This window comes from Thunnus albacares, chromosome 19 (genome assembly GCF_914725855.1).
Source record: "Thunnus albacares chromosome 19, fThuAlb1.1, whole genome shotgun sequence".
In the NCBI taxonomy this organism is placed as follows: Eukaryota; Metazoa; Chordata; class Actinopteri; order Scombriformes; family Scombridae; genus Thunnus; species Thunnus albacares.
Window position 1 is genome coordinate 24619438 of NC_058124.1, and position 24503 is coordinate 24643940.

The 24503-nt window shown below is 37.7% G+C and overlaps 1 protein-coding gene and 1 long non-coding RNA gene across 3 annotated transcripts; both read left to right on the forward strand.

Moving 5' to 3' along the window:
* Positions 1-1235: 1235 nt before the first annotated feature.
* Positions 1236-5334, forward strand: LOC122969403. 2 transcript variants are annotated; one of them, XR_006399017.1, is made up of 3 exons: positions 1236-1347; positions 3914-4344; positions 4690-5334. It is a non-coding gene; the product is annotated as an uncharacterized LOC122969403 (long non-coding RNA). The 2 variants fall into 2 exon arrangements; XR_006399016.1 differs by having other exon boundaries at positions 4232-4344.
* Positions 5335-5867: 533 nt separating this feature from the next.
* On the forward strand, positions 5868-18020 carry LOC122969387 (CD209 antigen-like protein E). Its single transcript, XM_044335030.1, has 6 exons — positions 5868-6101; positions 8909-9037; positions 10537-10704; positions 10916-11082; positions 11293-11408; positions 16290-18020. The coding sequence occupies exons 1-6, from the start codon at positions 5984-5986 to the stop codon at positions 16468-16470; spliced, it is 879 nt and encodes a 292-aa protein (XP_044190965.1). The 5' UTR covers positions 5868-5983; the 3' UTR covers positions 16471-18020.
* The last annotated feature ends 6483 nt before the right edge of the window (positions 18021-24503 follow it).

Below are 24503 nucleotides of genomic sequence, written 5' to 3' on the forward strand. Positions count from 1 at the left end.
ATTATATAAGTTATCTACTCTTTTTGGTCATTTTTTATTATTTATAACCACTACTACAAGTGCAGTACTCAAAGATGACAGTGAGGTTGAGGGGGGCGCTCTTCCTCACCTCCAGCTGGTTGGAGGCTGTACAGTAAATGGGACCAAACAGGTCTGAATACCACTAATAGTCAGCATATTGGACGTAGAAAATCCTTCAGAAAATGAACAGAAAACAAATTAATAGAATGACTGCATGAGATCAGACAAAAATAGTCATAATTACTTTAACAGTTTGGTTCAGTCAAATCCTTTTGTACACGAAAAATATAAAATTTCACCTATTTGACAGTGAGTCATTTGTCATCTGTCATGATGGGTGTGGTATTGTTGGTCCAGTAGAATCTGAAGAATTAGCCCTTGGCAGAGCAGGTGAGAACCACAGTGCTGTTCTACTCTATCATCTCAGATACCTTGGCACTGATGGTCACATTCGACAACAGCTCTGCGGGAGGAAACAGGGACATTTGAAGAGTGACGGCGGTCTGAATGGGTCAGTGCATGTCTAGCCGGCAGTGTTACTTCTATGCTGATCTGCGTTGTGTTCTTGGCGTTTTGAATTAAGAGGCAGGAGGCAGCTCTGGGTCTCAGGTCTTTAGTAGCAATCTCTCTGGTGAAATATGTACAAAGTAACAAAATATCAGCTGGTTGTGTGTGCATGTCTGCTTGGCTCTCCTCTCTGACAGTTGGATAGAACTTTATTCCTGCTTTTGCAAAGTCAGTTACAAAATTAATAACAACTATTAAAGACGATGAAGTTCAATTTCATAGACATATGTAGACATAGCAGCATAAATCAATAAAATCAAAAACAAAACCTAATAACCATGATTATGAATAGCAACATGACAGTACAATATTGTACGGAAGCCCTGAAAGGCAGGCCAAAAAAAAATTTTTTCTGGAGATCCAATTTCTAAGTCTGATCTTAATTCTTTTCTCTCTTCATGAGTTCATGAGTTAAGGACAAGTGAAAAGAAAGGTTTTGCCAGGATAATCTTTCTAAATTCCATTAAAAAAAAAAAAAGTTTTGCCAGGATCATTTTTCTAAGTTTTTTTTTTTCATGTGTGAAAATAGCATGTGAAAAAATGTTGTTTTTTTTCTGTTGTTCTCTGTTGTAATACTCATTTCGGCCAAGTTTTGGCAAAGTTTTGGGTTTTTTTCTTCATCATCTGTGAAAGTAGCAGGTGAAAAAATATTTTTTTGTCAGGATTTTGTTGTAATACTCATTTCGGCCACAAGGGGCCACAAGTGTACGACTACCCCATGTTCTAAATAGGACTGAAAGCATTCATGTTTTCTTCCAGGTGAGTTTTAATAGCTCCATACCCTCTAAATACAAGGTACATATATCGTGTATTAGCAAGTTATATAACATTTCTGTCGCTAATCTGCCGTTAGCATTAGCTATACTGATGTTAGCCATTAGCCTGCTAGCTAGTGCTCTAACAGCCGTTAGCCATCAGCCCTCTAGCTAGCAGGTTAACGTCAGTATAGCTAACACTGACGGTTTCTAAATGTGGCTTAAAACTGAATAAAAGTCAATTTATAACAGTTTCTGTGGAACAACCACAACGCCGATGTATTATCTTGTATGTGTGTAAGTTACTCTTTGGTAGACGCCATTGTATTGGACAAAGACAGCGCCGACGTATGCATCTTGTGCACTATACTCTTTGGTAGAGGGGTATGACGCCACTGACAGGCGACCAAATGAAACAGTCCATTATTTTTATTAAAATTACAGGTTTCTCTGGGTTTGAAAATTGTTGGAAACATTTGGGATAATGTAAGTACACAACTCAACAAAATATATAACATAGGTCTAGTTGTTTTTAGATATTTTAATGTGGAATAATTACACATTATAGCTTTAAGCTATCTTGGCAACAAACTCAGCACTCTAACGGTCACCCAATTCCTCCAAGTCAACTTAAATCAAAAAACTGTGATTAGCGATCTCAAATATTGACAGGATTTACACAGAATAGAGCTAATATGACATAGAACAAGATATAATCATGAGATAACGTTAGCATCACATCTAATGTAAAAAAAAATTAAGTTTATCAGGGAGTTTCAGCTTACCTCTCTGACAGTTGGATAGAACTTTGACCTGTGTGCGTACATGCACACACCTACGTAACTATACTGAGCATACACACATATACACACAAACCCCCCATGGCACACAGGTAGGAGAAGCAGACTCAACTGAACAAAAACAATAAACAGGAATGATTTGTTGAAATTCATAACTATGTTTACATTAATCGGTTACACATGGTACTATCACTTCCACAATTAGAGGCTTCACTATTTTTGACAGTTGACGTCTCTCTAGAGGCAGTGCTGATCGTTGTTGTCCTGACTAATGTTGTAGCATCAGTGAATTTAATGAAATATTTTCCCAGGCTCAGAATTGTAGCAGTTGGTGAACAATGAAAATAATAACAGGGACGAACACACCCTCGTGAGAACTGGTGCAGCTGTTTGTGTTTAATAACAAGATGAGGCATGCCTCATTCAGTCTCACTCAGACTGTAGGGAACAACATCAGAAACTAAAACCTTTTACACTTGATCTCCTGTCCCTAAATGGTCACAATATAACAACCTTTACATGTTGGTTACAAAGAGATACTTCTGAAGCATTTAAAGTGTCGGTGTCTGTGTTTGATTGACAGCAGCTGGAGGGGCGTGTCGGTGTCTGTGTTTGATTGCAACCCAGTCGCCAGAAGAAAACATTGGCATTGAACGTTTCTGCAAACCACAGAAACATTGAATATATACGTATCAACACGTGAATTACGTATCATATCAACATTTCTACAAACGTAGCATATTAACATTTCTACCCATTGAATAATGATGTTTTATGGTGCGACAACGCTGTGGTTAAGGTCTGGTTAGGTTTAAGCACAAAGACCATTTGGTTAAGGTTAGGGAAAGATCATGGTTTGGGTTAAAATAAAAATAAAAAATAAAATAAAAACAGCCAATGTCTCACTAAAAAAAGCCGGTTTTCTCGCCAGAAAAATGGCTGCAAATGTCCATTTTTGTCGGTTGAAACAGGAAGTGGACATTGGCTTCAGTTTCGAGGTGGTCTCGAAGCGTGTTCTCTGTTGATTTCCAACTTGCTGCCAAAAAACTTACTTACCATCCACCTGCCCCTCCTTCTCCTATACAGGAAAGATCAACTCATATGGATCACATGTGAACTATGTCACTTTAGAAATGTTGAGATGATACATATTTTGGAAATGTTGACATAATGCATTTTGTTGACATTTTCATATGACACGTTTTGTAGAAATGTTAACATGCTACGTATTTCACGTGTTGAAACCTAGATATTCAATGTTTGTGTGGTTTGCAGAAACGTACAGTGCCAACGTTTTGTTCTGGCGACCAGGCTGTTGATTGACAACAGCTGGAGGCGTGTTTCTGTGTCTGTGTTTAATTGAGGAGACAAAGTAAACAAACATGTGCTGTAGCCACAAGTCATGGACAGACTGTGTTGTTAGCAGTGGTAGTGAATGACACATGGCCAGCATCTTTATTTGTTCTGTTATAAATCCAATAGGATGTTGAATCTTTATCTGTATAAATCCAATATTCAAATACAGTGAAAACCACTTATAGTGATCACATCTGTTGGGTCAAATTGATCAATATAAGCGGATGATTATTATAACCATTTTCTTTATTTCTACCATCTAATTGACATTAGTATATTTACTACATGAATATAAAGTAATGAAACGGACAGCTTTGCCATTTACTGAATTGTATTGACTATTTCAAAATACAGTACAGCTGTTTCAAAGGCTTGCTGTTTAACTGCTGCATCTGGTTGACTCGTTTTTGGCAGTTTGTCATAAGCTTCAAGGAGACTGCGTTTTTCAATGGGGAAGCTTTCTTCTTCCCGTCAATGTGCAAGCCGCACCAGCCTCAGGTCCTGCTGGAAGCAGACGGGCTGTGCCTTGAAGCTGCAGGGGTGGGGGCCACAGAGAGAAAGCTGAACCAGAACAAACTTTTGGAGAAATGCAACCTGTAACTCTGTATAACCCTGACATGAGGAAAGACAAAAACATTACTAGGAAGAGGGGACATTTTACGTCATTTGATGACATTAAGAGTAACGTCAGGCTTTGCTGACTGCTTCCTGACTCATTTAAAAAAAAAAGAGAGAGAAGAGAAAGAGAGAGGGGGGAGTAGTGGTCAAGCGAGCAACTCACACCCAGCACCTCCACATAACCCTGCAGAGCTGCGCAGCAGTGCCTGATAATGGTGCCGATACGGGTAAGTACATATCATACCTGTATCATGGGAGTAAGGTAAAAAAAAAAAAAAAATGAAAAAATAGAATTACCATAGTTTAAAATGTTTTTCCATGTGTTTTCAAGTGTGAAAAGACCCAAAATGAACACTGTAAGCAGACTATTGATTACTATAAGCAAATTTTTTAAACAGTAGGCTATTTGTATAGGAATGATTCTGTCCTGGGCATTTTGATCCATATAAGCGGTTTCCACTGTGTTCACTAAACCGAAGGTTCGTACAGATTGAAAAATAAAGTTTAAATTCGTGACAAAAGTGAATCACCCTTTTTATTAAAAGGGTTCATTCTTTTCTCCTTCTCCACAGTCACACATATTCCCGGAAAGATGACCGGATGCGGGTTCTGCATGGGTCTTACCGTAAATTCTGTCACAATAACCGTCATAAGACCGGAAACATATGGCCTTCCTTTCAAAATAATAGCACTAAATTGAGCGTGTCAAACTAGAGGCTTGTTTATTATGAAAGGTGTTATATACAGTTTATTATTATCATTTTATATCATAGGTAAATATGCACTTTGAAAGTGTTGGAAAAAATGGTGTTATTTTCATGTAGTTTTATATGAAAAGTTGTTTTCTTTCTGGAAATCAATGTATTTTGTTTGTATGTAATTATGTGTATTTGTTATTGGCTCATGTTAATAAATGTGGGAAACAACATTTATTGACATGTCTAATTGGCATATTTATCTCCTTTATAACCATTTTTATTCAACACATTTTCACTCTTCATGTATTGTGTTTGTTTTCTTTGTTTGTTTTTTACTTCATGTTTTTTTTTTTTATTTTGCTTTATTTTGTTTTGTTTTGTTTTGTTTTTTACCTGTATGTCAAAGACAAAATTGTTAGAAATTGATATTATATATTTTGTGTTGGATGGGTGAAAACAGGGTGGATGTGAATATATAAAGTCAATATAATCAAAAATATTGTTTTTATTTTGTTTTTTTTTTTTGGGGGGGGGGGGGGGGGGGTGTTACATAAAGTGCAGAGTTTGGCCGTTTTTAAAAAATATTTTAATTATTTATCCATTTTTACACTGTCCCTGCCTTATGTTACAGTTCTACATCTGCTATATGTATGAGTGTGAGTATCAGAGTTGTTCTTATGATTTCCCTGTGCTGCAATGTTCAATAAAACAAGACGTAAAAAAGAAAAAAAAGATGCCATTCATGCAGTATGTAAGGGTAAACTATACACAGCCTAAAGCTTTTTGGGAAGATCAAGGTCCATGCATCCATCCATTTGTGAGGTACTGTATGTTGTGCAGGAGACAAAAAATCACGAAGAGACCGATGACAAGACGTGGATTGTAATAATTACACAATAAAGATAGCAACTAAATAAATCAATAAATTCTCCATATGTAGGCATTTATTTTGAATCCCATGACCGTGACTCATTAATGCACTCTGCCAAACTTGACTCCAGTGCGGGGGTGTCGATGGGGCGGGCGGGGATGGGGGGCTGGAGGCGGCATAAAAGCAGTTGAAACTGGGACAGAGCGCATTGGTTTGAAGTTTGGAGGCCACCTTCGTTCTTCGCTGAAACTTTCCAAACTTTTAACTTCGACCCGTCTCTCTTCTTCCATCTCTGACATGTCGACCACCGGCGGCGGCTCCGTGGCCTGTGAGGGGATGTACTCCAAACTGATAGACGACGAGGCTGGCGCGTATGACAACATCAACCACCGCAGCCCAGATGTGGGACTCGGAGGTAAGCACTTTTTAAATGACGCTGCAGCGTCTTCGAGGATGATTTAAAACCACTTGCTTGTTGTATCCCAGTCTCAGTGTTGTATTTGAGTCTTTTTTTTGTTTTTGTTTGATTGTTTGTCATATGAACTTTTAATAGCCTTCTGTAGTTCATGCTCGCTGTGTTACGCAGTAAAGACACAATTTGAAACATATGGATTCGCTTCACAAATATAAACACAGTCAAAAGCTCTAAAAGCTCCGTTTTAGAAATCTGTGTGCTCACATCACTCCTGTTTACACACTGTTTGAATTTAGAGCTCACTCTGGTTGTGTTAATATCACCCTGTAGAATATTACAGAATGAACATCAAGGATGCAACCAATAATTATTTATCCTTTCTGATGAATAATTTAGTGTCAAAATGTCAATACTGACATTACTGGCGTTACTGTTTTTTACAGTGCCACTACCGTAATTTACTGTAACAATTAAGTGCTGTAAAAATTATGACAGTATCCTGCTGTAGAATGTGAGGTTCACAGTTTGATACTGTAGCTAGACCTGCAGTAATATTCTATATTTTTTAAGTGTTGCTATTGTAATCTACATGAACAGTTTCTCACTGTAAATGTTACAGTAAACAACTGAAAAGTTTTCTTCTTATTCATATTAATAAAAACAACTGTAAATTGCAGACATATACTGTAAATAACAATATGTTTTCAATCTTAATGAGGTCAGCTCAGTTTTACATTTAAAAACACATGACCTTTAACAGCTGGCACATAATAGGACAAGACAAGTGACAGCTTCATGGAAGTGAAGCTTTCAGATATGCCAAGTATATTCAAGTATGGGTGTTTAAAAAAGGGTTCATGCCCTTCCAAAGGTGGTCAATGTAAATCTGTTAATTATAACATCCTGAGCTGTCAGGAAAAACTTAGTCGTAAGTCTGAACAGCAACTGCTTTTCAAACTACTGTTAAAAAAATATAAAAGCACAAATAAACAGTTTGCAGGATACACAATTTGTAATGACGTCAAATGTCCTGTGTCATAATTGTGACTAAGTGAGAAAGAAATACTGTGAGTGAGAAAAAGAGAACTGAGACAATTAAATGGGAGAAATAAACACCTTGAACGAGGACACCTAACTTCCCTTTATGAAGTGACATCAAGATCCTCAGAAGAGTGGTGTTGAGGATTCACTGTGAGTTGTCCTGTCTTCTTTGTATTACTCTCCACAGCTGGCATCTGTTCCTCTGGGTTAATCACAATGATGTACTTGAAAACAACATGTAACACATCACCATTTATGTCCCAGGTTTTAGTACAGCTTGGCAACAAACTACAGTATATTTGCAGCAACCTAGCTACAGCTTAGAAACACATTTGGGTTGATAAAGCAAGAACAATAAAGCAAGAATAAAACAAAATAGGCTTAAAATATGAGGTTTCGTCTACAAAATGTCTGAAAAAAAGCCCATTACTGTTTCTGACATAGTTTTGTCTGGGAAATCCAAAACTCAAAGATATTCTTTTAACAATGAAATGAAAGAGAAAAAAGCAGCAGCTCCTCACATTTGAGAAGCTGGAACCTGCAGAAGTTTGGCATTATACCTTGATAGATTGTGCTTATTTTCAACATAAACACAGAGAGGAACTTTCAAACTGAATGATTTAAAGCTGTGGTAAAACATTATAGTACAGTAGAAACATGAATTGCATAAACCAGTGACATGTACCCTATAAGATTTAAGCCTCTTAAAACGTTGATAGGCAGAGAAGTGATGATAAACTCTTGACTTTCCTTGTGTCCGTAAATGTGAAATCAAATGTAAATGTCGTTGTGTCGTTGCTCGAAGCTAGCTGTGCCTTTTTAGTAAGTAAAGCCTCTCAGAGCTGCCAGCATGGTCAACTCTTTAGTCCTGTTCTCAGTTTACAGTAAAAAGAATACAGAAATTTTGTAGTATTCAATATAGCTGACAATAGTAACACAAGTGACTTCTTGTAATGCTACTAATGTCTAAATTCTGCAAGAACACCCAGAACAGAAAACAATGAAAGGCTTTCTGTTGTTATGGATCTTTATAGTATGGATGTTTATTAGGACTTTTGTCTTTTGTCTCTCCAGCACCACAGTTATCGTGACTCCACACAAACTCTCCTCCTTAGGATGTTGAATCTTGTAATTTCAGATTTATTGTATGATTATATTAAAATCAGACAGTTGGCAGGAATTTAAAAACATGGATCCAAACAAAATGCATTCACGTATCTCTGAAAATGAGCAGAGGTAATAAATACATGAAAGACAAAATGTAAATAATAAGAAGAAGAAGAAGAAGAAGAAATCCCTGAATCTGTGTGGGAATAAATCTTCCCACCTGGTATTCGCTGTTTCACATCCAAACAAATCAAAGCGGTTTTACTCACTGCAGTGCAGTACGCTTTATTTGATTTGAGATTTGGATTTGAGAGTTCCCATGTCCCAGAAACTGCTCTGACATGTTTGACTGTCACAAGTCTGAACAGAGCAGAGATTAAAGGGCTCTGACCTTCAAAAATATATCATCAGCAGTTTCAGTTCCTTTAATGCAACAGTACATGACATCAGTGGATATTAATCTCCCTTTTCAGCTGAATTAGCAATACTGCTTTATTGCACTGTTGCATTATTAGACAATTTTTGCATCATTGTGATGAAGTTCCTCAAATTGTCATACATTTCATTTGTCTGCACTAACCAAAAATTGACATAGAGAAGAAAACTCTGTTAACTGTTTATAATCTTAATAAAGATTCCTCCCCTCTCACCTACTCCAGCCCACCCAGTCTCTCCCGTCAGACTGACCCCCAGGCCGAGCACCCCGGGGCCCTACCGCTTCACCACCATCTGCCTGGCTACGCTGTGTGCCGTCCTGCTGATCTCCATCATAGCCGTCACTGTACACTGTGAGTACACAACTGTCACATATTCAGTTCTTTCATTCTTTTCTCAGTGACATTTAAACTTACAACTACATTAAAGGAAACCGGCAGAGTTTTTTCTGACAATTTTTGTATCACAAAACCATGGCACAAACCATGGACACGATGTGATTCACTTGCTGACTACAGACGGCAGTGATAAATGTTGACAGTTGGTGGCAGTCATGTGCTGTAAAAGGTTGCGATTAAAGATAAGAACATTGCGAGCTGATGTTAAAAATGCAAGTTTCACAATATTGTTCGTTTGTGCGAATTGTTGAGAAAAACTTGACTTTAAAAAAAATGTTTTTTAGTCTTTGGTAAAAATATTTTTCTAAATAGTAACATCAAATTTCTTATTCCTGGGGGAAACAGAATTAGTGGTGTACTTCTTATTCAGTCTTTTTGTTCTGTTTTATACCTCTCAGTAATGACTTTCTACATACAGTTTCTACATATTTAGTTGTATGTTAAAGTAATCACACTATGCAAAATTGTGTCATTTACTTTCTTTAGGAGTAACTAAAACAACTTTAAACTTTAAATTTAAAACTCATTGAGTATGTAGCTAGCCTGTATTCTACTGTTAACATTTTACCATGAACACTGTCAACACAGTAGTTTGTTCACTGTTGATAATCTGGATTTTCAAATTACATTTAGCACTCAGGATAATCTGGTCATAATTATATAATAAATAGAAAAGAGAAAAGAAAATTGGATATTGAAATGACAAGTTGATAGTGCGAAACAGAGATGTGAAAATGGGAAGTAAAATTTAAAATTCTGAAATGGAAAATAGAAGGGCTTAAATGTAAATATTCAAATTCTAAACTTAAATGGTTATTACGAAATGTTAGCATGCTAGCATGCTAAAATAAAATGATGAACATTATCTGCTAAACACCAGCGTTGTTAGCGTTGTCATTGTGACATTAGCATTTAGCTCAAAATACTGTTTTACCATAAGCCTGATTTTTACTACTTTGCTTGTTTTGTCTTTTTTCAAAGATGTTATCCACCAGGACTTTTTAGGGGGTAATATTTCAGTTAAAGAAATAGTTCAACATTTTGGGAAATGCACTTATTTACTTACTTGCAGAGAGTTAGAGGAGTAGCTTGATATCTTTCTCATGTCTGTATGGTTAATTTGAAGCTACAGCCAGCAACCATTTAGCTTAGTTTAGCACAAAGACTGGAAACAGGGGGAAACTGCTAGCGTGGCTCTGTCCAGCAGTTATAAAACATACCACATACCAGCAGCTCTAACGCTCACTGATTAACTTATACTTAATTTTTTAATCCTTACAAAAACTGAAGTGTACAAATTTACATGTGGGTTTCTGGGTTCTAAGCAGTTGCCAGGCAACCAAAGAGGACTCCAGGAAGTTACTGTGCCTGGCCAAGAAATATGTAAATAATAATAAATGATGAAGTGTACTGTATCTAGTGACTTACAAGTGTACTGTTCCTCATGTGCACAGATAAGAACAAACCTCAGGGTGGAGGTGAAGGGACCCCAACGTTCCAGAAGCAGACGCAGGAGGCAGATATGTCGGCTCTGACCGCCTCCATCAGCAAACTGCAGCAGGAGAAGACCCACCTGCAGAAAGAGGTGGAAGAGCTGCAGGCCAAACTGGCTGCCACTAAAGGTAGACGACATATAAAACGGCTTATTTGTACATGGGTGTGTGCTTTAGTCACATACGTGTCAACTTTTAGCACCTACTGCAGTGCTACTCTATGAGAGTAAAGTGTGCATTTGAGTTAGAGCTGTGACATTAAGACATTGGATCATTGGTGGATTTTTCCTTTTGTAAATTTATTTCACCAGTTGGTCTCTCTCTTTCTGTGTGTGTTCAGTTCCTGAGGTGGAGACGACGGCGCCTATTGTCTGCCCGACGGACTGGCATCTCTTTAACAACAGCTGTTACTTAATCTCCAAATCATCTGAGGATTGGAAGGAGAGCAAGTCTTACTGCGAGAGGGAAGGAGCTCACCTGGCCATCATCCACACGGCTGAGGAGCAGGTACACTACAGTCCCCATCTTTCCCTAACTTTAACTGTACCTCAGTAGTCATTTGAGAGAGATGTTGTAGAAATTAATAATTTTAAAATTGAATCTGAATCATCCAAATCAACATCTGGCAAACAGGGTTATATTCTCTAACCACAATGGCACATGACTGTAAAAACAATGATAAATGTGTTCTTTTTTTCTACTTAAATATTTCCTCAGACATTTCTGTGGGATCTACTTCCCAGAGGCCACTGGAACTCCTTCTGGTTTGGGATCACTGACGAGCACACAGAGGATGAGTGGAAATGGGTCGATGGCACCCCGCTGGTTGGAGGGTTAGTTCTCTTCTTTTACGATTTATCTTCCTCCTAACACATTCAAAACCAAACTGCATACTGTTCTGCAGTCTGTGTCTTTTCATTTTGAAAACAGGCCATTTTTAAAAACGGACAAAGAATTTGAGACCACATACATAAAGTGTTCTCAAGACTGAGATACTTTTTGCAGGATTTGGACAGCAAGGCAATTTGATTTTGTAGCACAGGCAGGCAGTTTGTTCCAGATAATAGGACTAAAGTAGCTAAAAGCATCTTTACCACATCTGGATCTGGTAGAAAAGGTTAGAAAACCACCACCTCATGACCTAAGAGCTCTGACTGGAATGTAGTTAGAAATATACTGGGGAGCCAAACCAGTACAGTGCTTCAATAAATCAGAAGTACTGCACATACTGGGAGTATGGAAGCAAATCATTGCAATAATAATTGGCATTATATCACTTATTGAATATTTAATGTTGAAATTTAAATACCAATTAATTTAATTGCACTGAAATATTTGACATTGAAAAGCATCTTTCTGAATTTATGTGGTCTGAATTTCATTTTGTCAAATATTCGAGTCATTTTCAAGCTGTGCAGTTTGAAAAATGTCATTTTCAGTATAATAATATATTATAGTATATAATGTAATATTGCGATCTGAACAGCCGGGAGACCAAGGAAAAGTAATCAAGCCTGAATGGAATTGATCTGCCCTCTGGCCTACCAGGTTACCAAATTATTTTGTTTTCAAGCTTTCCTTTTTCAGTTGTAATTTAACCCATCTGACGCTCCTGTCAGGGGAAACTCGATCATATATGATACAATTTGGCTGTATCAGATGCCGAGAAATATGTACCTCACATTTTAGTTGTAACTCCATTTTGCGTCGCCACTCTTGGTGCTCCAAGTTGGACATGACCCAAAGTTAGAGCTGTCAAAGAGTAAAGAGCACAGAGTGACTTTTTTAACGCTTCTAATGCACATATATGTAATGTATTTTCAAAAAAGTGCACACAGGCAACTTATTTCAAGCTCAGTGCTCTTCCTCAGGCAGCACTGGGGTCCAATAAATATGAAAAAGGGAGGGAAAAGTTGGCAACATATTTTATATACAGAGAGCTACTGAAGAGGGAGACACGGGAAACCAAAATGTGTAGATATTAATAAAGAGATTAGTGCTATGAAAACCATATCTGGACATCACTAAAACCTACAAAAAATACAAAAGTGTACAATTTCTTATTTATTATTTAATAAAAGGAACTTGATCAGGTGTAAATGGATTCAAAAAGACATAAAACATAAAATGTTACAAAAGACTTAGAGAAAATGTCTCTGTTGGTGGATAAATTTAGTCAAGAGTTCTGATGCAAAAAACAGATCTCACTTCTGCTGAGACTCTTTTGGCTCCAGACTGTCTGTGAAACACACATACTTGAACAAACACACACAGTTTGACTGACTTTTGGACTTTATTGGGTCTGTTGAACATTGACCTCTTGCACACCTACAGGCTTTGGCACAGGTTCTGTCCAACTTGCAAAACGCACAGTGACAGTTACTGGCCGGGTTTACAGTGAATGAGGCTTAAATGAGGAGAGTCGGACAGCCAGAGGGAAGATGCAGCGAGAAGGAGGGAAAAGGAATTGGATGAGGAAAATGAAAAATGTTCAGTGCAAACTCGTTATCATCTATTGGTAGCAGGTACTTTTTGGTTGGCATTGACTGAAATAGGAGCTTAAGTTACTGATACCAAAAAAAAGATCCTGGATTCTCTGAAAAAGTTAAAGTCTTTAAAACTAATGCGGATTTGAAACCAATGTGGACCTTATTTTTAGGCACACATAGCAATGTGGCAATATTGGTCTGTCTATCACTTTGGTTCAGACTGAAATATCTCAACAATTATTACATGGATTGTCTTGAATTTTTGTCTCATATTCATGATCCCCAGAGGATGAATCCTAATGGTGGCGATACAGCCTTTTCTCACTGCCAACTCGTCAAATACTGTCCCTTTGTCACGCCCCTCTGCGTCATTTTTTTTGTCCTTTTTTTAACGTGCAGGTTGGTTTGGTAGACTTCTGTAGAACTCCCACAACATCTGAAATAGACACCATGAGACTGATGACGTCTATAGAAGGTGACAAATGTCCTTATTCGGAAAAAGGTGGACTTAGCTGGACTTAGCTAACCCTAACCCTAACCTTAACCCTAACCCTAGCCATGTTTCAAGTGATCATTTTAAACCAAACCTTATCCTTCCCTAACCCTAACCAAGTGGTTTTGGTGCCTAAACCTAACCAGACTTTAACCAGAGCGTTGTCGCACCATACATAACATAATTATTTTTTAAAAGCGATTTGTAACAGTTGGTGCGGGTACGAAAGACACCTCCAATTGGAATATGTTATACAGATAAAATTTTACAAACTGCTGTGATACTGCATGTTGAAAAAGGTGTCCAATAATGACACAGATGGGTTTACATTGGAGTAAGTTGAAGGGCCGGTGCGTCTCATACAGACGTTAAAGGATGCCGTGTGCCGAGATGCCAAGGGGACAACAGGTGGGGTGATACCATGACTTTTCCTCTAGCACACAAAGATATGACTTATACAGTGAAAATTTTGTACATCTACTAGATAGATAGATAGATCGATATTGGATGGATTGGGATGAAATTTGGTTCACATATTTATGTTCCCCTCTGGATGAACAGTGATAACTTGGCTCTAATCTGGCTCTAAAAACTGCCTGGGCTCAGGTTAACTTGAGGGAATTAGTTTCCATGGTATCAGACTTTCAATAATCCTGGTTTCTGCAACAGTTTCAGGGAGCCCCCTTCCTGGAACAGAAAATCCAGGAATTTTTATGAATCTTGATCCAGCAGATGTGGTTAATTCCTCCAGAGTCACGACAGAATCAGCCTCCTACAGGCAAAAGTTTGTTGTTGGGCCCCTATACAAGTGTATGAAAGCAGAGAAACGTAATCAGCTCACGCCATCCATCTGCAGCTCTGATGTTTTGAAACCTCTGAACGTATTGAGGAGAACGAGCATGTTTTTCTCCCTAAACTTTATAGAAAAACTGCACTTATGAAATGTCATGCCGGCTAGTGTATTCTGTCATTTCATGTTGTATTCTGATTCTGGTTGGTTTGTAGTGGCGGGTGGTTGCAGCAGTCATGTTGTGAGAATTGGTTTTAAAAGTCAGAATTTTGCACTAGTCTATCTCTGGTCACCAAAGCTCCAAAACGGTTGTTAGTGGACAAGTCGTTTCCACCACAGTTTCTCTCGCGATTGTCATCCTTCATCTCAGACAACCCAAAATCGTCTGTGAAGGTAGCCTTTAAGGAGTTAAAGGTTCGAGTTCCAGATGTGAGATAACAGCTGGAGGGAGGCCAGGCTCACGTCTGCCTGCCCTCGCTGCAAACAGCAGCTCAGAGCAGTGTTATGCAACTGTTGCAGCTGACCTCTCACCTCTGATGAAAAACAAATGTGTCAGAACCAAAGACAGAACTGTGAAGAGATCGATTCTGCTTTAGTTGTTTATAATAATATTTTGGCTTCTGTGTATGTGAGTTGCTGCAATTTTGTTCACATCTGCCTCGACCGCAAAATGATGCATTCCTTTTTTCTTCAATGTTTTTTTCCTGTCTTGTGTCAACTCAACAGAATTTCTAATAACCATCTGATTTCTCTTCCTCATTTTCAAAGTATTTATCACTGACTAATTTCTTCTCATTCCTCTTTTGCCCTCACATTCCTTCCCTTCCTCTTTTCCTGCTGAGTTATTTTGTCCTCAGTCTTGGCTCTGCTCAGATGTTCCTGGTTGTTTACTGCAATATTTAACTTTTGTCTATTTATCCACTGAATCACCAGACTGCCCTTCTGGACAGGTGTTGAAATTTGTGGGGGGTTTTATCTACTGAGTATTGCTTAATTGAAATGAAGATCTCTTCATTGTCCGTAGTGCTCAATGTTAAAAGTTGAGAATAGGATGTGTTCAGTGAGTGACTATTCAAAGTACAGATTCTTTTTTAAATAAATGTAAGAACAACATGTCATTTAACAAGTTCTCATACTTAAATGACAAAACAGCTTGTTTGCCGGTGCCTTATAAAAAGAGCCATAACTGTACCAAGAAGTCTGATTTGATCCATAGTTGATCTGCCACACTTTTGAAGGATTTAGCTGGAGATTTTCTATGTTTCTTATTGTCAACAAATCTCATGTTTGGAGCCAAACCAACAATGAATTGATCTACTAGCAAGTATTGTGTGTGCATCAAAACCTGATACATATTATTCCCCTTTGCTGTAGACCTCTGTCTGTGTTGTCCAAAAACACATCAGTGAGCCACACTGCTGCACTGGGTGAAAGACTAATAACAGCGATCACATTTTCAGTCTTTGGAGAGTTGTTCAGTGTAGATAGCTTCGCTAGCTTGTTGTGCTACGTATAATGACCGCTTGCCTTCATACTACATTGTAAATTTCTCAAAGAACTTCAGGACAAAGTCAAGAGGTTATGATATGTAGCACAACAAGCTAGCTAAGCTCTGCAAACTGAACTGTGTTCCTGCACATGCTCAGTGGTGTCTGCCTTAAACAGAACTACTCTCTGTAGACTGAAAACCTGATCGCTGTTATTAGTCTTTGCTTTTCTCTTCTCTTGCTTTGTTGAAAACATTTTAAAACAAAGCAGATTTTGTAGTGAGTTAGTTATTTAGTCAATAAAGTATGTTTTAATACTACATCATCCGTAGATTTTATTGAGATAATGTAATATTGTAAATGATCATGTCATAAATGGCAAGTTATGAACTCCAGTCTTTACATCACATACTTAATACACTTCATGTCTCTCTCATTCTTTTTCCTTTCTGTAGTTTCTGGGAGGACGGCGAGCCCAACAACCACATCAATGAGGATTGTGGCTACATTGTGAAAACCCGTGTGCTGGAGCGAGTGGCGACAAAGAGTTGGTACGACGCCCCCTGCAGCATGTTCTTGCCCTTCATCTGTGAGAAGGAGATGAACGCCAGTGCCAGCACCGGGGTACCACACTGAGACATCAACACCACTCTGGAAAAACGCAAGGAACCAGTCAGTAGTTGGGCAGGTTTTTAAAAAACCGTCTCACTATTTTCCGATATTTTCTGAGCATAATCCACCTAAAATTTGAATTCACATGTTCACATCTAACGCTGTTTACTCAGATATTGAAATTCATCCTTTACAGGAAGAACTTCAGATATAATTTTCACCCAAATGAATATATAGTATTTCAGACATTTTTGTTAATGGTCAGGTCTGTCCAGAACATGGACACAAGCACAAACGAGGTTAAAAGTAATATATTTAGATGAGTTTACAGATGAAAACAGGTAGTATATTACTGAAAATCTCTTTTTTTAACAGAATTATTCATACTGATTTTAATTTTTTACCTATTTTTTTGTAGTTTTTTTGTAACTGAAGTTATAGTGAAGTTTAGAAATATGGTAAAATAACACAAAATTGTAATTTAAAAAACTGTTTTTTTCTTCATGTGTGCTTAGAAAAGTGAAGGGAAAACAAAATGAATAAAAATAAAGGACTCAAAGTAATCAGATAATTTAACTAAGTTTGTATATAACAGGGAATAACATACAGACAAGGACATAAATACTACTGGAGATGGAGGGAGATGTTCACCTTACTTTTCAAAATTCTAGTTTTGTACAACCACGTCCACAATTTACTAAAATCATAAAAGCCATAAAATTATAAACAAGAATATAAACAAATATTTGACTCCCACCTTTTCTCTCAAACTGGCTGGACATGGGAGAGCCTCACAATCTCATGTGTCGAAGTGCAGTCAGACTGAATATATAGTAGTTACAGGCACGTTACATTTCCATTCAAGCAACCGGCCTAAAAAGGTCATGATGACATGTTTCTGACTGGACTGAAGGTGCTAGTCTCGGCTACTTGCACCTCCTCTTCATGCATTTTCTTTCCTCTTGCATACAAATATTCATTTTACTTTTCCACTGATAATGAATCATCTCTAATGGCTTGTATGTGAAAAGGTGAGCGGCTGCAGTTGGTGGTCATTTAGTTTACCAGTTATAATTTTGCAAAACAAACATTTGAGCTTCATATTCCAACAAAAAAAACAAAAAAGCAACGCAAATGAGTCTGAAGCTTTGGGGAAGGATTGTGGTGCTTACATGTCTTTATGTGATCAAAGATGTTACACAGTTGTGGTGCTAGAGTGCATCTGTGCCTTAAATTACACTATTCATGTTTTTATTGATTTTTTTTAATCAGGTGAAAAGCTCTTTTCAGTTTTAAATGATGTTGAATGTACATTATTAGATGATATTACCTGTGCAAAAAGGAATATCATGATGTTAATTTTGTGTTATGATTATATGATATAATGTATGGTTATGTCATCTCATTAAGAATGAATTAATTGAATGAATGATCTGATTCTGATTATGCACTTTTTCTGACTTTAGTATTTGCTCAGTTGATTGAGTCGTTTTTACTGCAACATAAATTTATGCAGAAATGTGTCCTGTGGATCTAGTAAATAAAGAATAAAGATCATTGTTTTGTTTCTTTTCTTTCTTGTCTCATCTCACATATTTCTTCACATACATGAAACTTTATTTTATCAAGTATTTAAAGCTGCTCTAATCAATGTTTTTATATTAACAAGAAGTGAAATGACCGCATGCAACATGAAACTCTGTTGGTTGTAGTCCTTCTCAGTTGTACAGATCATTTTAGAGTCTTTCAGTTTATTTTTTTGGTTTTACAACTTTGCTGTTTTCATTCAATCTCACAGCTCACATGTTGTCATTTACAGCAGCAGCAGCAGAGCTGGTGGAGACCAAACCGGAACTAAAAGGTGTGTTAGTATTGGACTTCAGTACATCAGATGAACAGAAACCAAGCGGCAACCTCTGGGGCTGAAAAATAAAGCCAATGCAGAAGTTCCTCAAATGGCCACTCGAGGCTCCAAAAGCGAGTCAATCCCCATAGACCCCCATGTTAAAATACCCAACTTTACAGCAGAAATAAACATGTTTACAGCCTGGTATAAAAAACGGGTTTGGTCTCTATAGCTTATTTCCTCTTTCATGACAACTGTATGGAGGAATTTTTTCATAACTCACCTGTTTAAATTTTATTAAGCCATAAAGTTACGCATAATTAAGGACGTGGCCGCTTTGAGTGGCTTGTTTCAGCAACCCGGCTTCATTCGGCCCATCTCAGCTCCACCTCTTTGCCCATTTTGGATTGGACGTCACAGTGGCTACATCCATATTTTTTACAGTGCATGACAGAAACGCAACTCAAAATGAATGCGAATGTTACTCTGTGTCTTCTGGATGTGTAAATTTGCACCTGTTTGATAACACAAGTTGGTCGTATCAACTTTATAAAGTGATCATATGTCAATGCCTCCAAGTGGCCAAAATAATGTAATTATACAGCTTTAATATAACACCAGATTTTAGCTATTATGATGATAATAATACAACAAAAAATTTTAGGTTTTCAAATTAGGTTCTCATCGTGGGGAAAAAAGCATCACACCTTAGTCAATTTGGGCACAAAAACCCTACAAGTCCAAAAAATTGTTATACATTGGGTTTTTGGAGTATCTTGGTTATCTTTTGCACAGCTTATCCCAGTTTAAGAAACCTGGGTAAGACCTTATCCCTATTCAGGTTTTGAGAAACCTGGATATTCTACCTGGAGTACTCCGATAGAAACCATGACACTGTGGCATGTTAACACCTTATCCAGGTTTCATAGTGGCTGAGATGGGGAGAAATCAAGACACCACCTGCAAGCAGACGATCAGGAACCTGGATACCGTTATAGTCATGTGTACAGGCATATGAATTACCATGTTTTTCGTGTTCCATATAAACGCCATATCCCATATATAATCAAAAACAGGATAAGGCTCAAAACCAGGATACTAATGCACATGTAAACGCTCTCACTGATACATGTTCCAGTCCTTCACAAAGTCGAGACGATATCGATCGGCCAAAGTGCAAAACCTCCTATCTGCAGAATTTTCTGATTGGCGGATTTCACTTTGGATGATGAGAACAAGGAAGGCTGCTCAAATTCAGTCTGTCTGCTGGATAATCCCACCCTTCGTTGTGACAGAAAAGTCACCTGATGAAAACCTACCAGATTCGCTGGGAACATGTTGAGTCACAAAACCTCCAATCTGCATCAGCACCAGACCGAGCTGAATTCTGACCCTGGTATACCACAATGTAGTAACTATTACATTTATTACACTGGACCTGAAAACAACTTAATTTTATTTTTAATTTGATTCTAATTATTAACTTGATTTAGAGCATCGTTTTGTAGAACCTCTTCCAACTTACACCAAGTGCAAAAGCTCCTATCAAAATGATCCAGGAAAAGTGGGGAAAAACCTGCTATCTGCACTATGCGAGGCACTAATACTTAGTCGGTATTGTTAACATGTAATATATTATGTATTGGGTATCCTTAACAAATGGCATTCTGCAAGAAAACACATTTTTTTAGTTTTCTCAAAAAAGTGCATTTTTCAGAGAGGAGGTTTTGCTCTTCGGCCATCGATATGTAGAAATATTTACAACACTAATTTGACATTTGAGATCACTGCTCTGACACATGCAACAACACAAATTCCTTGTAGACTTACCTGGTGAACACAGTCTGATTCTGATGTGACCAAAAGCTCCAGAACACCTACTCAATGGACGTTGTGGTCATGAAATTGACTCATCTGTTGAAAATAGATGCATATGAGTTTGTCACTTTCATCTCATTGTCACCAGTTATCAGGTTAATAAATCTAAAATAGATGATGTGAAATAAATAAACATTTAGAAATAAATGATACTATGATAACTGTAATGTGACTCTTGTTGGTCGCCTGTAATCTCTTCTTGTTTCCCAGCAGGTGGCAACACTAACACAGGCAACCTACAGTCAATGTTGACTGTACGGAGGCCTCATTTTTAAATAGCAGAAGTGGAGAGCAGCTAAAGTATATTTTTAAATTCTTCATGATGAACACATGCAAGGTATTTCCTCCTGCAGTATTTTTAGATGAGTTTTGGTCCATAAAAGTAGAAAATATCCTTTGATGTATAAAAAAAACATCAAAAGACACACACGCACATGCAGAGTCTTGAAAATAAGTGAGTTTAAATCAGGCTTTGAGGCCTTTTGAACAGTAAAATGTGGAGTTCATATAAGATTTAATTTAAGTTGAGCCTTTACAATTAAAACAAAATGAATTTACTTGAGAATATTATCAGAAATTAATGAAAAAAAATGCTCTGAATTTGTTTGAGAATAAAATGAAAAAGAAATATTGAAACTCTCACATTTTAATCACACGTTTTTCAAATCTATCTGACAAATTTAGCTTTTTATCTCTTCTTTCTTAATCATCCGCCTCAGATGAATCTTGTAAATTCATTTTATTTTCAGAATATGTTTTCTCAAAGTGTTAATGCACATCGTCTACACTGTACAAGACAAGAGTCTCAGAGCCCCTCCAATGAGCTGTCACTTCTTCTCCTCTGAGCTGAAAGACCTACATCCTGTCAGCTTGTCACCTCGTCCACTTCCTGTCCTCTCAAAGTGGGCTAAGAACGTCCCTGAACGCAGAAGCCAAAGGTTGTAGAGGGGGGGGTTTGTCGAGTCCTGCTTCCCTCCTGAGCTCGTTACCACAGGGAGTTATCAGGAAGTCAGCAAGCCCTCTTCTGTCACAGTTCATTAGCCCGGATTACAGGCCAAGACTTACTGAGAGAGAGAGAGAGAGAGAGAGAGAGGGAGAGAGAGAGAGAGGAGGGAGAAATACACAGGCTCTTTACTCTATGTGTTAATGTAAAAAAATGTTTAGTCACTAACCAGTAAGAGGTAAGACAGTGTGAGATTTCAGTGAACAGAAAATCTCTAATCTCTAATCTACTATTAACAAGAATGTTTTTCAGCATGTTTTATTACTATTAAATGGTAATGAGGACATATTGAATATAGTTTAAAAAGACTTTGAAACAGTCAAACAGTCTGCTTCATTTTAAAGTAGCTGTTTATGAATGTATAGAGGGAAAAAAGACAAGACAGACACTTCCTGCTAAAGACGAAGCACCTCAGGGTTAATGAGACCAGTAAATGATTAGTGAAGACATTAATTTAAAGGACAGGTTCACAATTTTTCATGTCTGCAGTCAGGTGTCCATATGAACAGTGAAAGAGGTTTTTCCTTGCTGTAATCATTCCTCCTGTTCATACTGGCTGTTAAAAGATCCCCTTCAAATGTGTTTTCAGTGTAAGTGATGGAGGCCAAAATCCACAGTCGAAAGAAAACATATTTAAGTTTATCTTAAGACTCTTTTTAGTAAAAAAAATCCCATTTTTGTGTCTCGATGGACAGTGTTTCCATATTGACTAGATTTGTCTACTTGGATGCTGAAGCTTCATAATAGCTTCAACCAAACTTTTAATGCATCTTTGCACAGAGGGAGGATTGTGGATTTCGTCCCCCATCATTGACATTGTAAATGCATTATGAAGGGATCTTCTAATGGTCAGTATGAACAGGAGGAATGATTACAGCAAGAAAAATGTGTCAATTATTATTCTGGCAGGTGACTGCTGATTTAAGACAGAGTTGAAAAACTGTGAACCCTTCCTTTAATCTTTATATTTAATTGTAAGAGATGAACCTGTTTGGTCATACATAATTTACAAAATATGTGTTTGCATGTGTAAAACCAGGCAGAATCATAAACTGAATACACCTTTGTGATTGGACTTTAACGTAAAAACTGTGCTTTGAGACAAATATACAACATAATGTTTTTGGGATTTGAACTCACAACCTCTGTGTTACCAAAGCTTGTGGAGCTGCTACAGCTCTCACACAGAGAATAATTATATATGGGAGTCAGATGTACAATCCTGATTATTTTATTTTAATAACATTAAATGATAAATGATAAGATAGTCAAGTGGAGAAGCAGCGTGTCTGTATTTTTTATACTGCTTATTTGTTTTTTGTGGAAATGGGAAAAAAAAACATAATTTACAATAAAAAAGTTCACACACACATAAATATACTCAAGGTAAAGATACAAAAACATACATTTGATACTTAAAAATAGTTTATATCTACTATATTGGTGGAAAAAAGCACCTGTGGTTTTACTTTAATTCTGAATACATAAGTAAAAAGCTTACTTACTAAAAACATTTGGGTTTTTTTTTTTGCTTGAGTTAAACTTAAAGACACAGTGGCTGAAGGTTAAATAAACTTGAGTTGCAGGACGGACTCCATAACATACACCTGCAGACATCAAACCACTAGGCCAGCCAGGGCTGCGTAACATCAACATCACCGTATGACGTCACCAGGCCTGAGCCAAAACCTGTCGCATCAAGTACTAAAAAAAGACATGGCTGGAGGTGAGGCTTAATCTGAAAGTCCCCACTGGAAGAGGCCATCATTCGATCTCAGCATGCACCGATGATGCATGAGGGCAAATGGCAGATTAGCGGGATATTGAACCAATGAGGATGAGGCTTGTGGCTTAGAGCCAGAATGTAGTAACTAGGCTACAGGACCTGAGCCTGAGCACAGAGGAAAACATTTCCCAAGTGTTTTAACGTCTTAAGCCGACAAACTGGCACGCTGTCCATGAGAGGCAATTAAGCTCATCAAATGATTTCAGTTTTCCCTTTTGAAAGCTTTAATGTTGGCTAAAAATCATGCTGGAGGTTTTTTTATTGACCCTAAACACAGAACTTTAACTTTTTTGTTGTCTCTGCTTTTCCTTGTATTACAGATATATTGAATATATTTGGGTTTTGGACTGCTGGGTGGACAAAACAAGCAACAGTTTGATTTAATGACGTCACCTAAGGCTGCAACTAAGGATTATTTTGCTCTAAATCTCTAAAACGCCACTTTAAACTACCTGCACAGCATCAAATGGCAAACTCACACAGTTAGCATTAAGCAGCTAAAGAGCCAGATATTTCCCTCAGGATTGGTGGAGAACAAAAACAGAGCTAAAAGAGAGTGAATATTGGACTTACATTCACCAGGTGGACAGAAACACAAGTCCGAATGAATGATAATGTTGCTCTGTAACTGCTTGATGTGGAAATAAGCAACTGTTTGCCAAAATGATATGTCAGTGTTGTGTTCACTAGTTGTTTCTGCTGAAAATAAGTGGACAAAAAATCAGTTATTGGATGGTATATAATCAGTAGTAGTAAAATATTTACAATATTGGTGAAACGGTTGCAAGAGTAGCAGGGTGCATTAGTAGGAGGACCAAACTAATGCATCCAAATCCTCGTCATTTACTCTGCTGAAGTGCTCTTAAGTAAGACACTGGATCTTTAACAGCTCTGGAGTAGCTGATCCTGACCTCTGACCTCCCTCTGCAGTATAAAGGGAAGGGACAGGAAAAAATTAGTCCTTTTGAGATCTATTTAATACCTTATTACGTCAGATTATTACACATGTGGAGTTTCCCAGCATCCACCTACCTAGAAGTGGGAAAAAAAATGGAAATCTCCCCTCAAACCACAAGTCAGATTACAGGATGTGAAGGGGGCGGATCAAACGAGATGATCTCTAATGGATGACCAATACCTGCTCTCCTTCTGTCGTAGCTCGACCCCAAACCTCCCTGCTGTAATGTGTCTCTTTCAGCATCCAAATATATCTGCCATCTTGTCTCTGTCTCTCTGTGTTTGATTCCACACGGTCAAATGGAAAGAAATGATCTCAAAAGTGCAGCTGATTTGTTATGTTTATTTGTTGTTGTTTTTTTACAAGGTGCCGCCATGTCTTTCAATTTTAACTTTTGATTGACAGCGGTGGCTCACATTTCTCAAATTTACGTCTCATTTTGAGGCAAAACTCTGACTCTTGATCCACTTTCCCCCCTGCCTTCGCTGTGTGTCAGGTGTGACGCACGTTCAGGCTGACCTGCTCTAATTCCCTAACGAGATTGCCCGTCCCCGGATATCCCATTAGACCCTGATTAACCGGGCTC

Bases quoted from the DNA above. Each gene is read 5' to 3' on its own strand.
- LOC122969387 (XM_044335030.1), top strand. From the start codon at position 5,984: ATGTCGACCACCGGCGGCGGCTCCGTGGCCTGTGAGGGGATGTACTCC. The intron at 6,102-8,908 runs GTAAGCACTTTT...CACCTACTCCAG, and splicing joins CCCAGATGTGGGACTCGGAG to CCCACCCAGTCTCTCCCGTC. The intron at 9,038-10,536 runs GTGAGTACACAA...TCATGTGCACAG, and splicing joins CATAGCCGTCACTGTACACT to ATAAGAACAAACCTCAGGGT.